Source organism: Chelonia mydas, chromosome 4 (assembly GCF_015237465.2).
Source record: "Chelonia mydas isolate rCheMyd1 chromosome 4, rCheMyd1.pri.v2, whole genome shotgun sequence".
NCBI classification, from domain to species: domain Eukaryota; kingdom Metazoa; phylum Chordata; order Testudines; family Cheloniidae; genus Chelonia; species Chelonia mydas.
The window spans coordinates 88,770,913-88,792,365 of NC_057852.1; the positions used below are offsets into that span (position 1 = coordinate 88,770,913).

Genomic DNA, 21,453 nt, shown 5'->3' on the forward strand with positions numbered 1-21,453 from the left:
TACTGCAGGATCAGGCACATTGTGTTCGCAACGCTCATCACTATGAGCTTGTATACACTACTGCTTAAGTCGATGTAACTCGCGTCACTCTGAGGTGTGAAAAAGCCATCCCCCATGAGTGATGTAAGTTACATTGACTTAAAGCAGTGTCTACAGCGTCTACAATTACATGACGGAGAAAACTGTATCATGGGACATTCATGCCATTTTCCCAGTCACCGCTGCATGAATGTTTTTCCCCCTTGCAGCATTGCAAAGCCTACCCAAAACACCCTGTACTAGATGGCGATGAGTTGCACAGTAGGCTAGCTACTCATGGTGCACTGTTCTCTGCATTGATTCAAGCACTGGTAGTGAGAATGCATAACACTGACGCAAGGAGCATAAGTTGGTTGTGTACATCCACACTAATTATTGTGGCAGCTGACATAACTTAGATCGACTTAATTTTGTAGCGTAAACATACCCTTGCTCTTTTCACTTAGTATTTTATTATTGAAAAAGTTTGACAGTAAAAAGAATATAAATTAAAAGATTTAAAAGCTACTGCGGAGACTATCCAAAGCAGAAACAAAAATTGAATAATGTAAGAATGTACTTTATATAGTTACTGTGAACCTCATCATGCACCACTGATGTCAATGAAAGCTTTGCCGTTAACTTCATTTGGATAGTATCAATCCCTATAGTATTTCCCTTCACCCCATAATGGACAAACCAACAATTCCCTTCACGCCATAATGGACAAACCAACAATCCGTTAAAAATAGAATTGTACTCAGCTTGTATAAGCAATTCCCTTCCATGCCCCCAGAGGTTGGAACTAACCTATTTAAAATATTTACAAGTAATTCTGAATGTGTGTGTGTTTTATGTTGCCACTTTCAGTCCTTACAATCTAGTCTCTACATAGATATGATTGTCTAAACTGACACAATATGCCACCCTCATACAAGAATAAAGCTTATATATGGAAACAACAATATATTTAAGTTAATTACAATGTTTCTATTGAGACCATATTTCCAGATAAAATATATTTTTATTAAGTCACAGTCTTAACAATCTTATTGCAAAATACTGTGATGGGAGACCAAGTGTAGCGAAGTTCAAAGTTTAATTCATCCATGTCATTTTATATGTTCTTTATGCCTTATTGGTGTCCATAATGGAATCTGGGAAGGACAGGATTTTCTTCAAAGTTATATGAACGGAATGCTGTAAATCAGTCAGCAGGTATGCATTATAACAGTATAGGTTTCCCCTTCTAATCCTATACATAACACCAATAAATACTTGTCACATTATCTTTTGAATTACTAGATACTATTAAGCACTATTCAAATTAAACATTTTGGAGAAGGACAACCAAGATGAATCCAAATATACAGTTATCTGACATAGATCAGCTTTAATATGTTATAAAAAATGAATGTAGCAGAGTACATAACCTACTATGACCTAAACTTTTAATAATTGTCTGTCACATTTATCAGAGTTTTGTTAAAGAGATTAATCCTCACTACACTTACCTAGTAGCTCTGTATCCTAATAAGGCCCTGTGTCACATCTCTTTAAAAACTTGAACTCAACTGTATGAACGATTCCAGATTTTGTTCTGATCTTTTAAAAAAAAAAATTAAAAAATTGAAAAATATCTCCAGATTTAGTTTGGAAATAAGTAAAATAGAACTACTGTGTAATATTTAGTACATTATAATACAGTACAAGTTTAAAATCTCTTATTTCCATTACTTTTCATTAACATTGGCAAAATAAGTTTTTTAAAGTATAAATGGTATTCCAGAAGACTAGGACTATTATTTTTATTAGAAATGACATATAAAGTAAATTTATAAAATACAATTATTGATTTGACACTGCTCTTTGTTAAGAAGAAAATTCTACAGTGAGGATAATAATACATTCAGAAAATAAACTGACATTCTGCAAGACATGGGGTGTATAAAAGCAATGACATGTAAACAGAAAACACTTGTAAAAAAATCCAAAAACACATGGAAATCCACCAGAAGCACAACAAATATACTGTGCATCAACAAATCTTTAAAAAAGTCCAAACCTGTTTTTGTTCAATATTCGCTCATGCTGTAGTATGTACATATTTCTGAAGCCATATCTGATTTAAGCAAATTTAAATAAGCAGAGAAATCAGAAGTTGTTAAATCAGTTATTCTTACCCAGCTTCCTTCTTTTGTACCATAAATTTATATAGCTATTATACTAGCTTTACAAGACTGCCATGCAACTTTGTTATAATGCATGAATTTTGTGCATTGACTGGCAATGAAAAGCACCCATAAAAAAAACACCTTGTCAACCCCACATAAATGGGAGAATAGAATTTTCAAGGCTGATTGTATGACACGAGCACACACAAATTCACAAGTTATCACTGATTTGAAGCAAAGTCAGAGGCAGAATTCACGTCAACCTTCATAATTTTCAGAAGTCCTTGAAACAAGTTAATCCTTCTATTACTGGTTTAGTTTTAAGACTATCCCAGGTATGGTTATTCCTTGAAGCTCACATTTCTGGTTGGGGGGAGGAAGAAGAAATTTTACAAATATAAACATCTGCTTACAGTATTTATATCAATTCAACAAGGGTAAAATATGTAATAATATTACCTTCTTCATAGTTTATTCCTAAATTACTAGAATCAGCCCATGATATCACCCACAGAATTTATTTTAATATATATTTTATTCTTGACACATGTCGCACAAGCACTGGACAAAAGTAAAATGTAAGCCAAGGACAAGTAGAAAGTTATTAGGTTAGACTAAATGGCTTACAAAAAGGGGAAAAATTCCCAGTGCACAGTATAAAACAACACAATTGACAAAACATACTTCCACTGTGGAAAGCTGCAAGGAAGGGATAAATAAGAAGTAAAAGTGATCAGAGAGAGAAAGTGAAAAGTTCATGGGCAGGTCTGAGTGCCAAGAAATAATTATGCATTGGACTCAGAGCTGGGATCGGACAAATCTTAAATTTGTGTATGAAATCAGAAATTTCTAGAGTATTTGGATTCAAGCAAAGTCCATGGAAAAAGTACAAATATGAAATGGTATCTCTTCTGTTAACTTTGTGCAATTTCGGGATTCTTGGTTCCCCTCTGACAATTCAGACATGATCTAATTAGACAAGTCAGCTGTGGTAGCATACCTGGTTACTAAATACTTTTTGAAAATAAACAGAGCTCAACTCTGTTAAATAAACAGAACTCAACAATCCTTTCATTTTGACTTTTCACTGAGATGTAACATGTAGCGGCGGAAGAGGTGGGTCACACAAACCTGTGACCAGGTTTGTACCATTGACAGGTCATATCTAAAACAACAATGCTTTGTAAAAATGTAGAGACATACATGAGTGTCCTGCAAATCTCCTGGATAGTAAAAGATGACAGGCTAGCTACAGATTCTGATCTACCTCTGATAGACTGTGCCTTATCATGACCTTGAACGTTCAGACCCTGGCAATCAGAAATGGAAGAGTCCCCAAGATGCATCTTGGGAACCTGGCAGTTTGTGCTTGAACCTTTCAAAAAAATCAAGGTTTTTGCTGCTTAGTAGCCGGGGCCTTGGCTTCCTGAGACCTCTGCTAATACAGAGGCCCAACACCTTCCAGGTATCCTTCAAACCAACCTAGAAATAAAGAACAACATCTTGGCCTGTCCCTTACCTCTCTTGTGGAAGGTAGAGGGTTGGATAATGGATCTCAAGAAACAGAATGTGACCACACTCCTTTTTGCCTTAATGAGATTGTCCTCTGCCCAAATCCCCATTTAGCAAACGTTCAATCAGCTAAACTACCTACTGAAAGCCAAAAATCTCAGGCAGATATATCTATGGGTATCAAGTGCGTCGGAGGATTTCCACACTCGATGCTAGGCCATTTCCAATCCCTCATAGACTGAATTCCGTACAAATTTGCAAGGGGAGAGAACTGATAAACTGGTATGACTTTTTCCAAAACTCATACTGGTATTTACCTATGTATCTATGCTATCTACCTTAGTATAAGATTCCTATAACAGTGTATGTGTTGTTAACAGGTAGCTCCGAGTATGGGTTGTTGCTCTTCATTCTTAGAACATCCCAGTGTTAGAATCGTGATTCAGGGGTGCTGAACTATTAGGCTTGTCCTTGACCATCAATAATGTTACCATCAAGTGCTTATGTAAAAGATAGAAGTAGTCAGTGGCACTCTTTGGCAGCGTGTGCTTGCATTTTGCCACCTTACACATGGCTAGAGTGGTATATGGATGGATTGAATGGGTATGATTTCTGGCTGGGAGCCCATAGTGGTTTTCTGCATGAGTTGGATGACCCTAGCCTCTCTCTACAAAAATTAGGAGCATGGCTACTATGAGGTAGAGAGGAAGGATTGAAGGCTGTCTTCTTCAGTACCCCAAGTGTCGTGACATAAGAAATTCCTCCAGCTTTCAGGGTATCAACCTGACAAATCATTCTCAACTTTCCATGTAGTAGTTTCAGGTTACTAGATGAGATGATCTGTGTATCAAATGTGGAGCAGCTGTCAACCCTGGTCTCTGTGAGGCCATTAATGCTGAGAATATCAGAGAAAGGTGTGGTGAAGAGAGTGTTTAAGTGAGATTTACTATAATCTCAGAGTAGCCTCTGTGCTTGGACAATATCTACAGCTGACTGGGCAAGATGCAGGGCATATGTCACCAAAGCTGAAGAAAGGAAACAAATTGATTAGACTGCACAAATACTCAAGCTCCGGCCAGTACAGGACACTGTGGATATGTTTACATAGCAACCAGACACCCGAGGCTGGCCCATGGCAGCCAACTTGGGTTCACAGGGCTGTTTCATTATGGCGTAGACTTCCGTATTCGGCTGCATCCTGAGCTCTGGGACCCTCTCTCACCTTCCAGGGGACGAGAGCTCAGGCTGCAGCCTGAGCCCGGAAGTATACACAGCAATGAAACAACCCTGCAGCCTGAGTCCTGTGACCCTGAGTCAGCTGGCACTGGCCAGCCATGGGCTATTCTTAGCTGTGTAGACATACCCTATACAGTAACTCCTCGCTTAACGTTGTAGTTATGTTCCTGTAGTTACGTCCCGTTCCTCAGACGTTCTTGTTAAACCCTGGATTTATGCTGGAAAATGGCCCACCTTGATTATCATACACATTGTAAGGAGAGTGATCACTTTAGATAAGCTGTTACCAGCAGGAGAGTGGGGTGTGGGGAGAGAAAACCTGGATTTGTGCTGGAATTGGCCCACCTTGATTATCATACCCATTGTAAGGAGAGTGATCACTTTAGATAAGCTATTACCAGCAGGAGACTGGGGTGGGGGTAGAGAAAACCTTTTGAAGTGATAAACACCCATTTTTTCATGGTCTGTGTGTATAAAAATATCCTTACTGCATTTTCCACTTTTATGCATCCGATGAAGTGAGCTGTAGCTCACGAAAGCTTATGCTCAAATAAATTGGTTAGTCTCTAAGGTGCCACAAATACTCCTTTTCTTGTTCCTGAAAAATGCAACTTTAAGCGAAACGATGTTAAACGAATCCAATTTCCCCATAAGAATTAATGTAAAGGGGGCGAGAGGGTTAGGTTCCATGGAAATTTTTTTCACCAGACAAAAGACTATATACACACACATACTCACACACACACAGACAGTACAAGTTTTAAACAAACAATTTAATAGTGGTACATAGCGATGATGATTGTGAAGCTTGGTTGAGGTGGTGAAGTCAGAGGGTGGGATATTTCCTCGGGAATGCCTTACTGCTAAATGATGAACTAGCAATCAGCTGAGCCCTCAAGGGTTAACCCATTGTTGTTAATGTAGCCTCACACTCTACGAGGCAGCACGAATGGAGGGAGGGGAGACAGCATGGCAGATAGAGACACACACCGGTGTCTGAGAGAGAGAGATGCGCATTGCTCCTTTACATACGCTGACCCCACTCTAAGTACACTGCCTTTTTAAGTAGATCAAGCTGAGATGGCAGCTGCTGCCAGGAAGGTCTCTCTGTGTCCCCCCTGCTCTATGGAAGATGGGGTAAGCGGGGTGTGGGAGCAGGGGGACACCCTGACATTAGCCCCCTTCTCTCCCGCCCTCCGCACAGCAAGCAGGAGGCTCCAGGGAGCAGCTCCAAGTCAGAGGGCAGGAGCAGCACATGGCAGTGGGGGGAGGGACAGCTGAACTGCCAACAACTGATAGCCTGCTGGGCAGCTGCCGCACAGGGAACTTAGGGGAGTGGGGAGCTCACAGGGGGGCTGCCGGTCCACCCTGGTTCCAAGCCCCCACCAGCTAGCTCCAAGGGGCTGCTCTTCCTGCAAGCAGTGGACAAAGCAGGGGGCTGCCAAATGATGTAGCGCCCATCTTTAAAAAAGGGAAGAAAGAGGATCCTGGGAACTACAGGCCAGTCAGCCTCACCTCAGTCTCTGGAAAAATCATGGAGCAGGTCCTCAAGGAATCAATTAAGAATCACTTAGAGGAGAGGAAAGTGATCAGGAACAGTCAGCATGGATTCATCAAGGGCAAGTCATGCCTGACTAATCTAATTGCCTTCTATGACGAGATAACTGGTTCTGTGGATGAAGGGAAAGCAGTGGACGTGTTGTTCCTTGGACTTTAGCAAAGCTTTTGACACTGTCTCCCACAGTATTCTTGCCAGCAAGTTAAAGAAGTATGGGCTGGATGAATGGACTATAAGGTGGATAGAAAGCTGGCTAGATTGTCGGGCTCAATGGGTACTGATCAATGGCTCCATGTCTAGTTGGCAGCCGGTATCAAGTGGAGTGCCCCAAGGGTCGGTCCTGGGGCCGGTTTTGTTCAATATCTTCATAAATGATCTGGAGGATGGTGTGGATTGCACCCTCAGCAAGTTTGTAGGTGACACTAAATTGGGAGGAGAGGTAGATACGCTGGAGGGCAGGGATAGGATACAGAAGGACGTAGACAAATTGGAGGATTGGGCCAAAAGAAATCTGATGAGGTTCAACAAGGACAAGTGCAGAGTCCTGCACTTAGGACGGAAGAATCCCATGCACCGCTACAGACTAGGGACCGAATGGCTTGACAGCAGTTCTGCAGAAAAGGACCTAGAGGTTACAGTGGACGAGAAGCTGGATATGAGTCAACAGTGTGCCCTTGTTGCCAAGAAGGCCAATGGCATTTTGGGATGTATAAGTAGGGGCATTGCCAGCACATCGAGGGACGTGATCGTTCCCCTCTATTCAACATTGGTGAGGCCTCATCTGGAGTACTGTGTCCAGTTTTGGGCCCCACACTACAAGAAGGATGTGGAAAATTGGAAAGAGTCCAGCGGAGAGCAACAAAAATGATTAGGGGACTGGAACACATGAGTTATGAGGAGAGACTGAGGGAACTGGGGATGTTTAGTCTATGGAAGAGAAGAACGAGGGGGGATTTGATAGCTACTTTCAACTACCTGAAAGGGGGTCCCAAAGAGGATGGATCTAGACTGTTCTCAGTGGTAGCAGATGACAGAACAAGGAGTAATGGTCTCAAGTTGCAGTGGGGGAGATTTAGGTTGGATATTAGGAAAAATTTTCACTAGGAGGGTGGTGAAACACTGGAATGCATTACCTAGGGAGGTAGTGGAATCTCCTTCCTTAGAAGTTTTTAAGGTCAGGCTTGACAAAGCCCTGGCTGGGATGATTTAATTGGGGATCGGTCCTGCTTTGAGCAGGGGGTTGGACTAGATGACCTCCTGAGGTCCCTTCCAACCATGATATTCTATGATTCTATGATGTTATAAGGGAGCATTGCGAAACTTTAAACAAGCATGTTCCCTAATTGATCAGCAACGTAACAATGAAACAAATGTTAACTGGGAAGACTTTAAGTGAGGAATTACTGTATCAGCTCAGCGGCAGAGACATGCCTCAGCTCCCCCTTACTGGTGAAGAGGTTTAATGGTTTTAGAATTTTAAATCTATGGATATATATGGCAGTCCTGTTCTATAAGCAAAATCCCAGGAGCAGGAATCCATTGTAATACTTTGCTTTTGGAGAATAACTAGCATTTCATGTTTTCAGTCAATACTATTTATTTTGTTTAACACACTATAAGAATGTAACTATCATTTGAGTGTTTAAATATTTCATATGCACCAAAACATAAAATGCTGATTTCCTGCCCCCCATTTCAATTTAAAAACAACTGTATTTAATTCTTCTGTGAACACTTAATCTTGACAAAAATCAACAAATTACTTACTTTTCTGCTGCTGCTCGATCGGTTGTTCTTACAATTGCATGCTCTGGAGAATGGGAAGGAGATCTCATTGTTGAACTAAGTGGAGATGAGGTACGTACAGAAGATGTGGACAGACCATGTCGACGCATTTCCTGAATTGCGCGCTCTCTACCAAGTAGACAATAATTTTATTAAACACTAATTTGTACACACTTTTATCTTTATTACCTCTATTAGCATTCATATTCCGCCACATCATAATATTTCGCTGTAGAAATTATTAGAAGATAAAAGAAAATGAAAGGTGATAATTTAATTGGATATCATATACACATTTTAAATAAAAATGTCTCAATTATATTTAAGAGAGACAGTTCACTTTTTAAAATTAATTGTTAAAAGTAACACTTAAGGGTATGATAAAAGGTTAGAAAAAAATTCTCTACTTTTTCAGTTTGTTTACTTTGTGAATTTGACAACACTTCGTGTAGTCAGTCTTGTTCTTCTGTAAACTCAGTATATTTGTTTTTTGTATGGGTCTCCCATACCTCAAGAGGTGAGGAAAAAATTACTTTAAAATGCGACTGTAAATCCGCTGGATCTACCAGGAGTTTCAGATCTAGGTATAAAGAACAGGAGTACTTGGTGCACCTTAGAGACTAACACATTTATTTGAGCATAAGCTTTCGTGGGCTACAGCCCACTTCATCAGATGCACAGAATGGAACATATAGTAAGAAGATAAAAATATATATACACAGAGAGAGAGAGAGAGAGAGAGAGAGAGAGAGAGAACATGAAAAGGTGGAGTAAGAGGCTAATTAATTAAGATGAGCTACTGTCAGCAAGAGAAAAAAATTTTGTAGCGATAACCAAGATGGCCCATTTAGACAGTTGACAAGAGGGTATGAGGATACTTAACATGGGGAAATAGATTCAATATGTGTAATGACCCAGCCACTCCCAGTCTCTTTCAAACCCAAGTTAATGGTATCTAGTTTGCATATTAATTCAAGCTGAGCAATTTCTTGTTGGAATCTGTTTTTGAAGCTTTTCTATTCCAAAATTGCCACCTTTAAATCTGTTACTGAGTGGCCAGAGAGGTTGAAATGTACTCCTACCGGTTTTTGAATGTTATGATTCCTGATGTCAGATTTGTTTCCATTTATTCTTTTGCATAGAGACTGTCCCGTTTGGCCAATGTACATGGCAGAGGGGCATTGCTGGCACATGATGCCATATATCACATTGGTACATGTGCAGGTGAACGAGCCGCTGATGACGTGGCTAATGTGATTAGTTCCTATGATAGTGTCACTTGAAGAAATATGTGGACAGAGTTGTCATTGGGCTTTGTTGCAAGGATAGGTTCCTGGGTTAGTGTTTTTGTTGTGTGGTGTTTGGTTACTGGAGAGTATTTGCTTCAGGTTGGGGGGCTGTCTGTCAGCGAGGACTGGTCTGTCTCCCAAGATCTGTGAGAGTGAGGGATCATTTTTCAGGATAGGTTGTAAATCTTTGATGTGCTGAAGAGGTTTTAGTTGGGGGCTGAAGGTGACAGCTAGTGGCGTTCAGTTACTTTCTTTGTTGGGCCTCTCCTGTAGTAGGTGACTTCTGGGTACTCTTCTGGCTCTGTCAATCTGTTTTTTCACTTCAGCAGGTGGATATTGTAGTTTTAAGAATGCTTGATAGAGATCTTGTAGGTGTTTGTCTCTGTCTGAGTGATTGGAGCAAACGCGGTTGTATCTTAGAGCTTGGCTATAGACAATGGATCGTGTGGTGTGTCCTGCATGGAAGCTGGAGGCATGTAGGTAAGAACTAGGTATGGTACCTGAAACTACTTGTAACATTAAAAAAACCCAAACACCCCACCCCCCAACTTTGAAGTTGAGAATGGTCTTTTAGACCTCAGACGGCACTGAAGAGGATAGAAAATGACATCACTTGCGCCAATATCCAAGCTGCAACCATGGTGTGGGAATATAGGCCTACATTGGACCTGGGTGTATTATGATTTTAAATTGAGTTTTGGTGTTAGAACGGGTTAGGCCCAAAGCATGTGACCAAAAAGAATAAGATCATGAGACAGGGATTGTGTTAAACTTGTAGCAACTGTTAAAATATTAGCATGATCTTATTTAAGGTTTGGGTTGTGGTAACAGAAATAAAGAAAGTATAGCTAATTCAGAGATTTTCAAACTGGGGGCATGCTCCCTTGGGAGGAGGGCACGGAATGTATTCTGGGGGAGCGTGAGAAGCTTTAGGAAAAAAACAAAAAAACAACTTACTGTGCACATTTTACCCACATCAATGAATAACTAGCACAGCTGATTCCTCCAGACATACCAGGTCCCAGGATGGCACTGTGCCTTTTGACGGATTTCTGTTAAACTTGCATGGCATTATACAAAATTGTTGCCCTCTGTACATTAATCCGTTTGCTACAACGCAAGTGTGCACATTTAATTGTAAGCATCAAGCACAATTGCAGTTTTGCTTTTGCTCTTATTACAATGGATTGTTGGCTCTGTTTCAATCAATGCCTTGCTGTTTTTAATATTTAGTGAGAGTTGCATGTTGATTTTTTTAAAAATTAGTATATGCACTTGTTTGGGCAGGCGGGGCATGTAAACTACTACAGACACAAATAAGAGAACCACTGAGCTAATTGGATACCAGATGCAGGTAATTGTTGATTTGTTTACTTTATTACAAAGAAATGCTTAGTGAGTAGTTAGGGAAAAATATGACAAAATGAGGTAAGAAAACCTTGATAAAAGAGGTCCAGCCATTACTCTTGTCTTGACAGGGGCAGACAACAGGGCTCAGCCTTATGCTGTTTCATTTGGCCTTAGCTAAGATCTGATACCCAGCAATAACATCACTTCTTTGCTACAGTATATACAAAAGCAAGGTTTTCTTGGGGTTCTTTGTCAGAGTTTTCACGGGAATCAAAACATGATGGGAAGGTGTCTCCTGGGCTTGATCCAGCTGTAAGAATTTTGGCCAATGCTTTATAACTATATTGTTGCTAGGATATAAAATATGAGGGTATATATTCTTGTACTGATATTCTGAATGTAATCAACACCAAGAGGTCTTTGGACTAACAAGGGAATGCTTGTGTGAAAACTGAGTTATGGTAAACCTTGATAAAATTATTAGGAAAGCTATTTTCAGAACACACGGTATTGCATTAGCAGCTACCTTAATGATGGGAAAGGAGGATCACCCCACTGAAACAAAAACAACACAGGTGCTTACCGTTCAAATCGTTCAGTTGTCAGTTGCCTTTTTAAAACATCATAGTCCGTCTGCAGCTGTGCAACTTTACTTCGAAGCATGGAAACTTCTCTATTATGACTGGTTCTAAAAATATCATGAGAAGTAACAAAGAATTTTCTTAAATTGTTGCACACTTTCAGCTGGTATCTTAGAGGAATTAGGAAAAACAGAAATGAACAAGGCAAACCAAAAAATGAAGTAAGAGGAGTTGTTACTTCAAACAGCTCAAAATAACAGAGTGAGAATCAGAAGTGTTGGGAAGAATTGAATAAATACAATGACAATTTACTGGATGAAGCTAACCTGGGAAAGACAAAAGTGTGAACTTGGAAGTCCTTCAATAAATTCATACTACAGTGCATCATATTCCTTTATAGATAAAAAAATACAGTAGAACCTCAGAGTTACGAATGCCTCTGAGGCGGTTTCTAACTTTGAAATGTTTGTAACTCTGAACATAATGTTATAGTTGTTCTTTCAAAAGTTTACAACTGAACATTGACTTAATACAGCTTTGAAGCTTTACTATGCAGAAGAAAAATGCTTCTTTCCTTTTTTTTTTTTAGTAGTTTATGTTAGGGCTGTCAAGTGATTAACAACATGATTAATCGCGATTAATTTTTTTAAACAATAGAATACCATTTTTTTAAATTTTTTTGATGTTTTCTACATTTTCAAATATATTAATTTAAATTACAACATAGAATACAAAGTGAACAGTGCTCACTTTATATTTATTTTTTGTTACAAATATTTGCACTGTAAAAAACAAAAGAATTGTATTTTTCAATTCACCTCGTACAAGTACTGTAGTGCAATCTCTTTATCATGAAATTTGAACTTACAAATGTAGAATTATGTACAAAAAACCTGCACTGAAAAATAAAAATGTAAAATTTTAGAGCATGCAAGTCCACTCAGTCCTACTTCTTGTTCAGCCAATCACTCAGACAAATAAGGTTGGTTACAATTTGCAGGAGATAATGATGCCCTCTTCTTGTTTACAACATCACCTGAAAGTGAGAACAGGTGTTCTCATGGCACTGTTTTAGCCGGTGTTGCTAAATATTTACGTGCCAGATGCGCTAAAGATTCAAACGTCCCTTCATGCTTCAAACACCATTCCAGGGGACATGCATCCATGCTGATGACAGGTTCTGCTTGATAACAATCCAAAGTAGTGCGGACCGACGCATGTTCATTTTCATTATCTGAGTCAGATGCCACCAGCAGGTTGATATTCTTTTTGGTGGTTCAGGTTCTGTAGTTTCCGCATCAGAGTATTGCTCTTTTAAAACTTCTGAAAGCAAGCTCCACAGCTCGTCCCTCTCAGATTTTGGAAGGCACTTCAGATTTTAAACCTTGGGTCGAGTGCTATAGCTATCTTTAGAAATCTCACATTGGTAGCTTCTTTGCATTTTGTCAGATCTGCAGTGAAAGTGTTCTTAAAATGAACAACATGTGCTGGGTCATCATCCGAGACTGCTATAAAAGGAAATATATGGCAGAATTCGGGTAAAACAGAGCAGGGGACAGACAATTCTGCCCCAAGGAATTCAGTCAGAAATTTAATTAATGCTTATTTTTTAACAAGCGTCATCAGCATGGAAGCATGTCCTCTGGAATGGTGGCTGAAGCATGAAGGGGCATACAAATGTTTAGCATATCTGGTACATAAATACCTTGCAATGCCGGCTACAAAAGTGCCATGCAAATGCCTCTTCTCACTTTCTGGTTGCACTGTAAATAAGAAGAGGGCAGCATTATCTCCCTTAAATGTAAACAAACTTGTTTGTGTTAGTGATTGGCTGAACAAGAAGTAGGACTGAGTGGACTTGTAGGCTCTAAAGTTTTACATTGTTTTGTTTTAGAGTGCGGTCATGTAACAACAACAAAAATCTATATTTATAAGTTGCACTTTCACAACAAAAAGATTGCACTACAGTACTTCTATGAGGTGAATTGAAAAATACCATTTCTTTTGTTTGTGATTTTTACAGTGCAAATATTTGTAAGCAAAAATAATATACACTTTGATTTCATTTATAACACAGAATACAATATATATGAAAATGTAGAAAAACATCCAAATATTTAATAAAATTTCAATTGGTATTCTATTATTTAACAGTGCAATTAAAACTGCAATTAATCGCGATTAATTTTTTTGAGTTAATCGCATGAGTTAACTGCGATTAATCGATAGCCCTAGTATATTTCCCTAACTTCATTTCCTGAAACAGGTAAACCTAATCTGACTGAGAAAGTTTCTTTCCTGTAGCTGAAATGCTACTTATAATAGTAACTGGGAGGATGGAAGCCCACATCAAGAGTCATTGAGAGTTTGGGGCTCTTATGGAAGATTTGAATACACAAACAATGATTCTCTCAGAAACAATCTTTTGACCAAGCGTGGGGGGTTTGATTATGTAAATAAGTTGTTTTATACAGTTCAAAGATTTTTCACAATCAAAATACAAATAAAATAAAAAATGTAAAAATATTGGAAGAAATGTAGTTGTCTGTTTTAGAACTTACAGTTTGCTCTCTGCAAGTGTTAGCTTGTCTTTAAGTAACTGAATTTCTGAATCTTTCTCATGGGATTTTAAATGATTCTGAAACTCTTTGTCTCTGCTAGTAGACAGCAGTGTTTCAAGATTCTGAATAGTAAGTCGTTCGCTGGACAATTGCTTTTTTAAAAGCTCTGCTTCAGACTTTATATCTTCTAATTCAGCCAGAACCTATGGTATAAAACGATTACTACAGTAAATTTGTTACTAGCCTTACATTTAATGTTCACTATTTATGTAGTATTTTACAAACAGATACACATAGATACGTGTGTGTACAGTTCTCACATTCTCTCTGAAAAAGACTAATTTACAGTTTATAAAATTTTTTTAACAGACAAGAAATTATATTAAAATGGGAGTTAAAATTAAAAATACATATCAATTTTAATGTAAGGGTTTAGAAATACACATTACAGGAATGTTTTCATAATCCCTAAAATAAGCCTTAGAAACCCAGGAAATTCAGAATTAAGATTAAATGTATAAGAAATATAAATGGTTAAGATAGAAATATTCAGTTAAGGCACCCAAACAATCTTGTGCCTTATAGTGACAATACAAAAAGGAATAAATCTGGACCCACAAACATTAAAATGCCTTAACCATAATGGTATGTTCAACACATGATTATTTTAAACTTCATCTTAACTCTGCTAGTGTCACCATTTTTAACCTGAGGGTTTTTTATTTGTCATGTAACTTCAGAATTAGATACATTATATTAATTATTAAAATTAGTCACTTTAATAGACAAAAACAAACCATCATGATCTAAATAAAATGTATAGTAGGTTAATAATCAGTAGAAAATTTAAAGATTGTACAATATATCAAGAATTAGTGGACTAACACGCATCTATTTGTTATATGCATGCATGCATGCATGCATGCGCGCACACACTTATTTCCTATTCTAAAGGAGCCCCAGTGAAGCGTATGTGCATGTCAGAAATGATTACTAGTAAGGGGGGGGGAGAAAAGAATTATTAGAGCTCCCCCAAGTAAGGAAATCAAATTGTGTATCTGTGCTATAACAAGAGCTATATTAGTCGTTGCTTCTTACCCTTTCATAATCCAGGTTTTTGGATGTTAGCTGGCGTGAAAAATGTTCTTTGCTAGACTCAAGTTTCATGCACAGTTCCCTCACAGAAGCCAGGTCAGCTAATACAGAAGACTTTTCTTCTTGTTCGTATTTGAGATCCTCTTCCAATCTGGACATATTTTTTGTAATTGAAGAGAGCTGAGATTCATATGCTTGGTGTGCACTGATATGCTAAATGAAAACAGACAACAGTTAAGAGGTCATGATTTTTTTGCCCAGTGTTAAAAGTTGCATAACAAAGTTACATACATTTAAGTATCTTTTCCCTGAGCTCTAAACTGAACTTTAGACTACCTTACTTTTTTCTTTCTCTTCTAAATCATAATTTAAAAAAAACAATCCTAAACCAGGTTTCTCAGAAACTTTTGCAACCATTTGAAGGACTACACAGATATTAAACAAAATGCAGAAGTAGACTATACTGGTGTTTCAGAAGAAAATTAAAACTTAAAAATTGAAGACTGAACTCCATCTTTTACTCAACTGCCAATCTTGAACTTATCACTCTTGTCAATGAATTAAGAATGTCAGACAGAAACGAGGCCTGTCTCTGCTTGGCTGTTAAAATCTTTTTGATCTTCAGAAAGACTGTTTCTTCAAATATGAAATCCTCATTTGATATAACTGGAATAATCTAATATGCTGTTATAAGAACCAAAAGTTTGAACTAATACTTAACTCCGAAAAATATCACAAGAACATTTTGTCCCATGTAGTGAAATGGAATTATTGGAAGATATAGTGGCAATATTTATTCACATCTACTGAGATCATGCAATATCTAGCTCCTCCATCTTGAAGTCTTCATATAAGCTCTACCAAACAGTTCCTCCACAGGAATGTAAACCTGCTCTACTTAACAACAGTTACTCCAAAGGGCAAGATTTTTCACTACGCCATGAAGACATTAATGGCAGAGTTCTATCAGTTACCCATAGAACTCCATAAACGCAATGGAGTTTCCTGGGAATAACTGAGGGTAGAATTTTTGCTGAAGGAAAAATTGCTATGCAGTTCCTTTACTGTTTTTCTTTTCGATTATTTACAGAAGTCCAGGCACCAGAGCTACAAGTATTTTATGGCTTAGCTGTGGCTGGCCCTAAGCTCTGTGTAAGGTGCAGCAATCTGTAGTGCTTTCCAAGGAGTAGACCAGTAAGTACAGTAACTCCTCACTTAACGTCCTAGTTATGTTCTTGAAAAACGCAACTTTAAGCGAAACGATGTTAAGCAAATCCAATTTCCCCAAAAGAATTAATGTAAATAGTGGGGGTTAGGTTCCAGGGATTTTTTTTCTGCCAGACAAAAGACATTATATACATATACAGTATAAGTTTTAAATAATTTTAAACAATATGTTTAAATATGTTCTAATAGGTCAGCGACCTAATAACGAAACAACATTAACTGGGATGACTTTAAGTGAGGAGTTACTGTCAGTGGTGACTAAGTGCCACAGTCTGCCTTTCCTACTCCAGAGGGGTGCAGATGTACCCTGGGCCAGAGTTATACCTGTTGCAGCAAATGCCCTCAGGCATACCAGCACAGCTGTACTGACTGGTACATTAGGTGACTGGAACCAAGGTTTCACCCATTCCCAAACCTTCCCATCCATATACACTGGGTCGGTGGGAAGAGTGGTGTGAGTAACCTCAGAAAAAGAACAGAGGAAACAAAATGCTACAGACATTTCACCATCAACTAATCACAATTAACCATCAAGGATCTTTCAAATACTTCAAAAAATAGATACACATTGTAGTCTTACTGTTCTTAGTATTGTAGATTTAATAGAATAATCTTGTACATTTGTTTTCTAAAGAACTATGTTTTCTGCTTCCAAAATTGCTGTTCCTATTCAGCCATATCCTGTTGCTGTTTACATGCAAGTATACTTCAGTGCTCTATTTCATATGAAATAGAGGTTGTCCATGCTGCCTTACAACTGCTCAGCTACAAAATCAAACTCTGATTCAGAGGACAAAGGTATTGCCTCATTCAAAACCTCAATCTATTCACTAGATTCCACATCAACTCCAGTCCCTAACCACAACACAAAAACTTCTTCAACTTCTCTGATTTATGTAAAATAAATGGTAATTTCAGATGGGGTCCATTGAGTATGTTCAGAGATTTAAGTAACAAGAGTATAGCATTACAGTGTGCTAATACTGGTTTGCATTTCTCTGCAGCATCTTGCACAAAGGGGGCCTTGATCTTTGACTTTGGCTACTAGGTACTACTAAGATATCAACACCACCACCACTACTGCCTCTATGATTACCACATGGAGCCTTTCAGTCAAGGAACTCAATGCGCTTTGAACAAATAATTAATCACGCCCTTGTGAAATACTGCAGGCAAATATCACACCTATTTTATGGATAGGTAACCTAAAAGGCTCTTACATACAGGCAAACAATCTTTTTTCCCCCCTAACAACTGAAAATCTATCGCTGTGGCATCAGCAGTGAGTTAAGCAGAATAAAAATGATACTACTCTAGCCAGAATTGCAGTTACCATTTCAAATATTCTGTGTCTGCCTTCAAAACATTCAAGGATAGAAGTTAATTTCCATGCAAGCATAGAAAATGTTCCTTATCTTTTATTTAAAAACAAACAAAAAAAGCATTAAGTATAAACTGTTTTCCTTGATAGGATTCAATTTTATTGGGGATATTGGTTATTACCTCTTGAATTTCTTTTTCTAAAAGTTCCACTCTCTCTCGAAGATGTCTTCTATCGGTATCTACAGAAAGGAGTTCAAGACGTATTGAGCTGCTTTCTCCCTCAGCTTGATGGGCCTTGACTTCCCAGTCCTCAGCTTGGCTGTGGAGTGTTCGGAACTTCTCTAACAAATCCTGATTTTCTTGTTCCTAGTTGAAATAAAATTAATCACTCTATAATAAACTGTGTGTCACCACAACAAGTGCCTTGTACCTTCCAGTCATTTAACATTCTTTGTGTCTGGAAGTCGCTTCTGTTACACTACTTCAGAGGAAGGGAGTGGCCTTCGCCATATCCCTGACCCTGTAGGCATTCATCTTTCTCTCTCCCAATACATAGCTTTATTCTTTTTGCAAGTGCCAAGCAGCAAATGTATCCCAGATACAGCAGCCCAACTCAGTTTATATTAGAAGTGGGTTTTTTAAGCAATTAACAGAATAGACACTTGTTTGATGATACATACCTGTCAAGGACACCACAAAAATACATTAACAGTATTTTTAACCTCATATTTTACCTCTTAAGGTAGGAATTTCTTGCCATTCTCAAGATCAAAGCTATGTTGCTATTATCATTTCTACCAAAGCTGCAGTGTATCTGGCAAAGATATCCCTAAAAGATCATCAGCCCGGCCTATTAGCTCATTTTATTAGCTCTTCTAGCTTTAAAGTTTTCAGTCACTACAATAAATACTCAAATTTGGATTACTTTATCCTTCTCTCAATACTCTGTTCTTTTTTCTTTCATCTAAGGGTGCTATCAAAAAGGATCATATTTCTTTCCAATCACCAAGGTCTCTAACAACTTCGTCCTAGCTACATCTCTGGGTTTGTATCCGTATTTTTTCTTTGACCTTTCAGCTACTTCAACCACATCCTGCTTATTAAAATCTTATCCTCCCTTGCTTTTCATGACTCTGTTCTCTCCTGATTCCACTCCTACCTCTCTAATCATTCCTTTGGCATCTCTTTCAGCAGATACTCTTCTCTTCAAAGATGGAGCTCTATAGAACTTCCATCGAGAGGAGCTTCTTCCATTACACTTTCTTGATACTACTATTTTGTATTACAACAGTGCCTAAAGGTTCCAGTCAGGACTGAGGCCCCATTGTGGTAGACACAGTACAAGTATATATTTCACAAAAAAAAAAAACTACTTTTAACGAATATTCTTAAGGTTTCAAAGTCCAACATCCAAAAGTCAGGAAATGCTAGAATTAAGGTTACCTGTGCAACCTTATTCAGCAGCCTTGTGTGTATGCATTTGACATAAAACAGCCTCTGACTATATAATCGCATACAGTTTTTTTTCTCCATAGGACACCTGCCTCATTCAATCCACAAAATGGATGGTGCTCAGTGAGCAGCTATTCAACATTTTGTTTTATCCAGATTGGTCAATACACTCATGCCTTGTTTATTAGGCACTATTTGAAAACTATTATGAAGACAGGATTATTAATTTCTCCTCAGGCATTTCTATGGCATTTATTACTAGAGTATCTAAATACTTGGCAAAATTAATTTATTTTCACAACATACCTGTGAGATAACAGGGTGGTATAATCCATTTTACAGATGGGGAACTGAATAACAGAGATTAAGTTCAAAAGTGTCCAGTAATTTTGGGTGCCCAATTTGAGATGACTAGGACCTGATTTTTCAGAGAATTTAGCATTATATAGAACTTTGTGTTCAAAGCATAGCGCCTATTGGTTTCAGTTGCAGCTGTGAGTGCTCAGCATTTCTGCTTTTGAGTGCTTGACTAACGTGGTTTCTTTAATTTAGGGTGTTGTGACAGTCTGTACCCTATGTTCACCCTTTTACAAGACCATGTTAAATTTTGTACAAAGCATATTGTGTAAGGTATCATTTGAAAACTCATTATTTGCTGTATTGTCCTTGTAAAATGTGTGCGGCAACACTGTATGTAAAGATATGAGACTCCATTGTATAATATTATCAAGACATGTTCAAACATGTTCTGGTGGGCAGTCACAAACAAGTTCCCCAGAGAAAAAGGCTAGCCGATGCCCTGAGCTAGGTGTCAACGAGATCAAATTTTGACCACCACCTGAATAAGTGGCCAATCTTCAGCAGGAGAGTGGATGTGAGCAAAAGATCTACATTTTGACAAAGAAGCAGCTTAAGGTTCCTGGCAACACCAAATTTCTGTCTTCTGACTATCAGCAAGAGATGATTCTTGTGCAAGAGAAAGGGTTATGAGGGGAGAGGACAGATGCCCCAAATCATCTCTCCCTTTCTGTCTACCAACAGCATCAACAACACTTGAAGAAAAGATGCCACATTGGATCGGGGGAAGATCCTGACTGAAGGATTCAGACAGAAAAACTGTTGGAACTTGTATTTCCTTGTAATCAATTCTGACTTATATGCCTCATTACTTGTAGTGACTTAAAAATCTATCTTTCTGTAGCTGATACATTTGTTTTGTTGTTTTATCTAAAGTATTTGGATTCAAATGTTTGAGAGACTCCATTTGGGATAACAAGATTTGTACATAGCATTTTCTATGAATAAATGACAGGCTTTGTATGAGCTTATATTGTCCAGGAGGGTTCTGGGCAGTACAAGATGCACATTTCTGGGGGAAAGTCCAGGAATAGATCTCACTTTTCCCTGTTTGTTGAAGTAAAGGACCATAGTCATATTTTCCAACATTATGAGGACATAGTAACACTGGATAAATGAGAGAAAGGCTTTGAAAGTGTCTTGGACTGCCTGTAATTTCAGAACACTGATGTGCATCCTGGCCTCTCAGGGTGTCCAAGTGCCCTGTGCTGTGTGGCAATCCATGTGGGTTCTCCATCCTAAGAGGGAAGCATCTATATGATTGTCCTGTATGGTGAAGGGGAAAAGGAAACGAATACCCAAAAATACTTGGTGGCAATTTTCCCACCATAGTACAGATGATGATAGTTTGTAGAAACTGTTACCATGGTGTTCACAGACTCTCTGCTTGTTGACTATGCTTGAAGCCATGCTTGCAGGCAACAAAGGTGGAGTCTGGCGAATGGCACGACGTAAGTTCATGAAGTCATATGTTCCAGGTGAGACAGAGAAATTCTGATTGGTGTTCAAGGATTGTTCATGACCTGATCTATGAGGTCGTTCCCTTGGAATCTGTCCATCAGCAGATAAGCCCTTACCGTGACTGAATTTACGGATGCTCTGATGAAGTCTATAGTTTGTGCTGGAGTGAAAGCAGAACCAGGTTTATGCTGACCCATAGGGAAGACAGGAACTGAAGCATTGAAGAAGTTGACTCATAGGCTTCTTGACTTATATGGGCAATGAGAAGCCAGTCATTGAGATTGGGAAAATGGTGAAACCACACCTGACATGGGCTGCTACTACCAGAAAGACCTTGGTAAAGACCCTGGAGTGGTTGCAAGGCCAAAAGGGAGCACTCTGTATTGAAAACAATTAGGGCCTACTATGAATCTGAGAAAATGTCTCTGAGCAGGGTGAGCATACACATGAAAGTACGTGTCCTTCATATCAAAA

The 21,453-nt window shown here is 38.5% G+C and overlaps 1 protein-coding gene across 8 annotated transcripts in view; it reads right to left on the bottom strand.

The window, feature by feature from the left end:
- Positions 1 to 1,022: 1,022 nt before the first annotated feature.
- Positions 1,023 to 21,453, bottom strand: part of CEP135 (centrosomal protein 135) — a 102,843-nt gene continuing 82,412 nt past the window's right edge. For 2 of the 8 annotated variants that reach the window (XM_043546187.1, XM_037897731.2), the window contains exons 21-26: positions 17,890 to 18,075; positions 15,163 to 15,372; positions 14,065 to 14,267; positions 11,506 to 11,610; positions 8,266 to 8,412; positions 1,023 to 1,623 (exon numbers count right to left, since the gene is read on the bottom strand). In XM_043546187.1, the coding sequence (XP_043402122.1) occupies positions 1,575 to 1,623; positions 8,266 to 8,412; positions 11,506 to 11,610; positions 14,065 to 14,267; positions 15,163 to 15,372; positions 17,890 to 18,075 (900 nt within the window). In that variant the 3' untranslated portion in view covers positions 1,023 to 1,574. Of the gene's footprint in view, positions 2,556 to 8,265; positions 8,413 to 11,505; positions 11,611 to 14,064; positions 14,268 to 15,162; positions 15,373 to 17,889; positions 18,076 to 21,453 lie in introns of all 8 variants that reach the window. The other 6 variants (XM_043546190.1, XM_037897734.2, XR_006290785.1 and 3 more) reach the window with 5 other exon arrangements.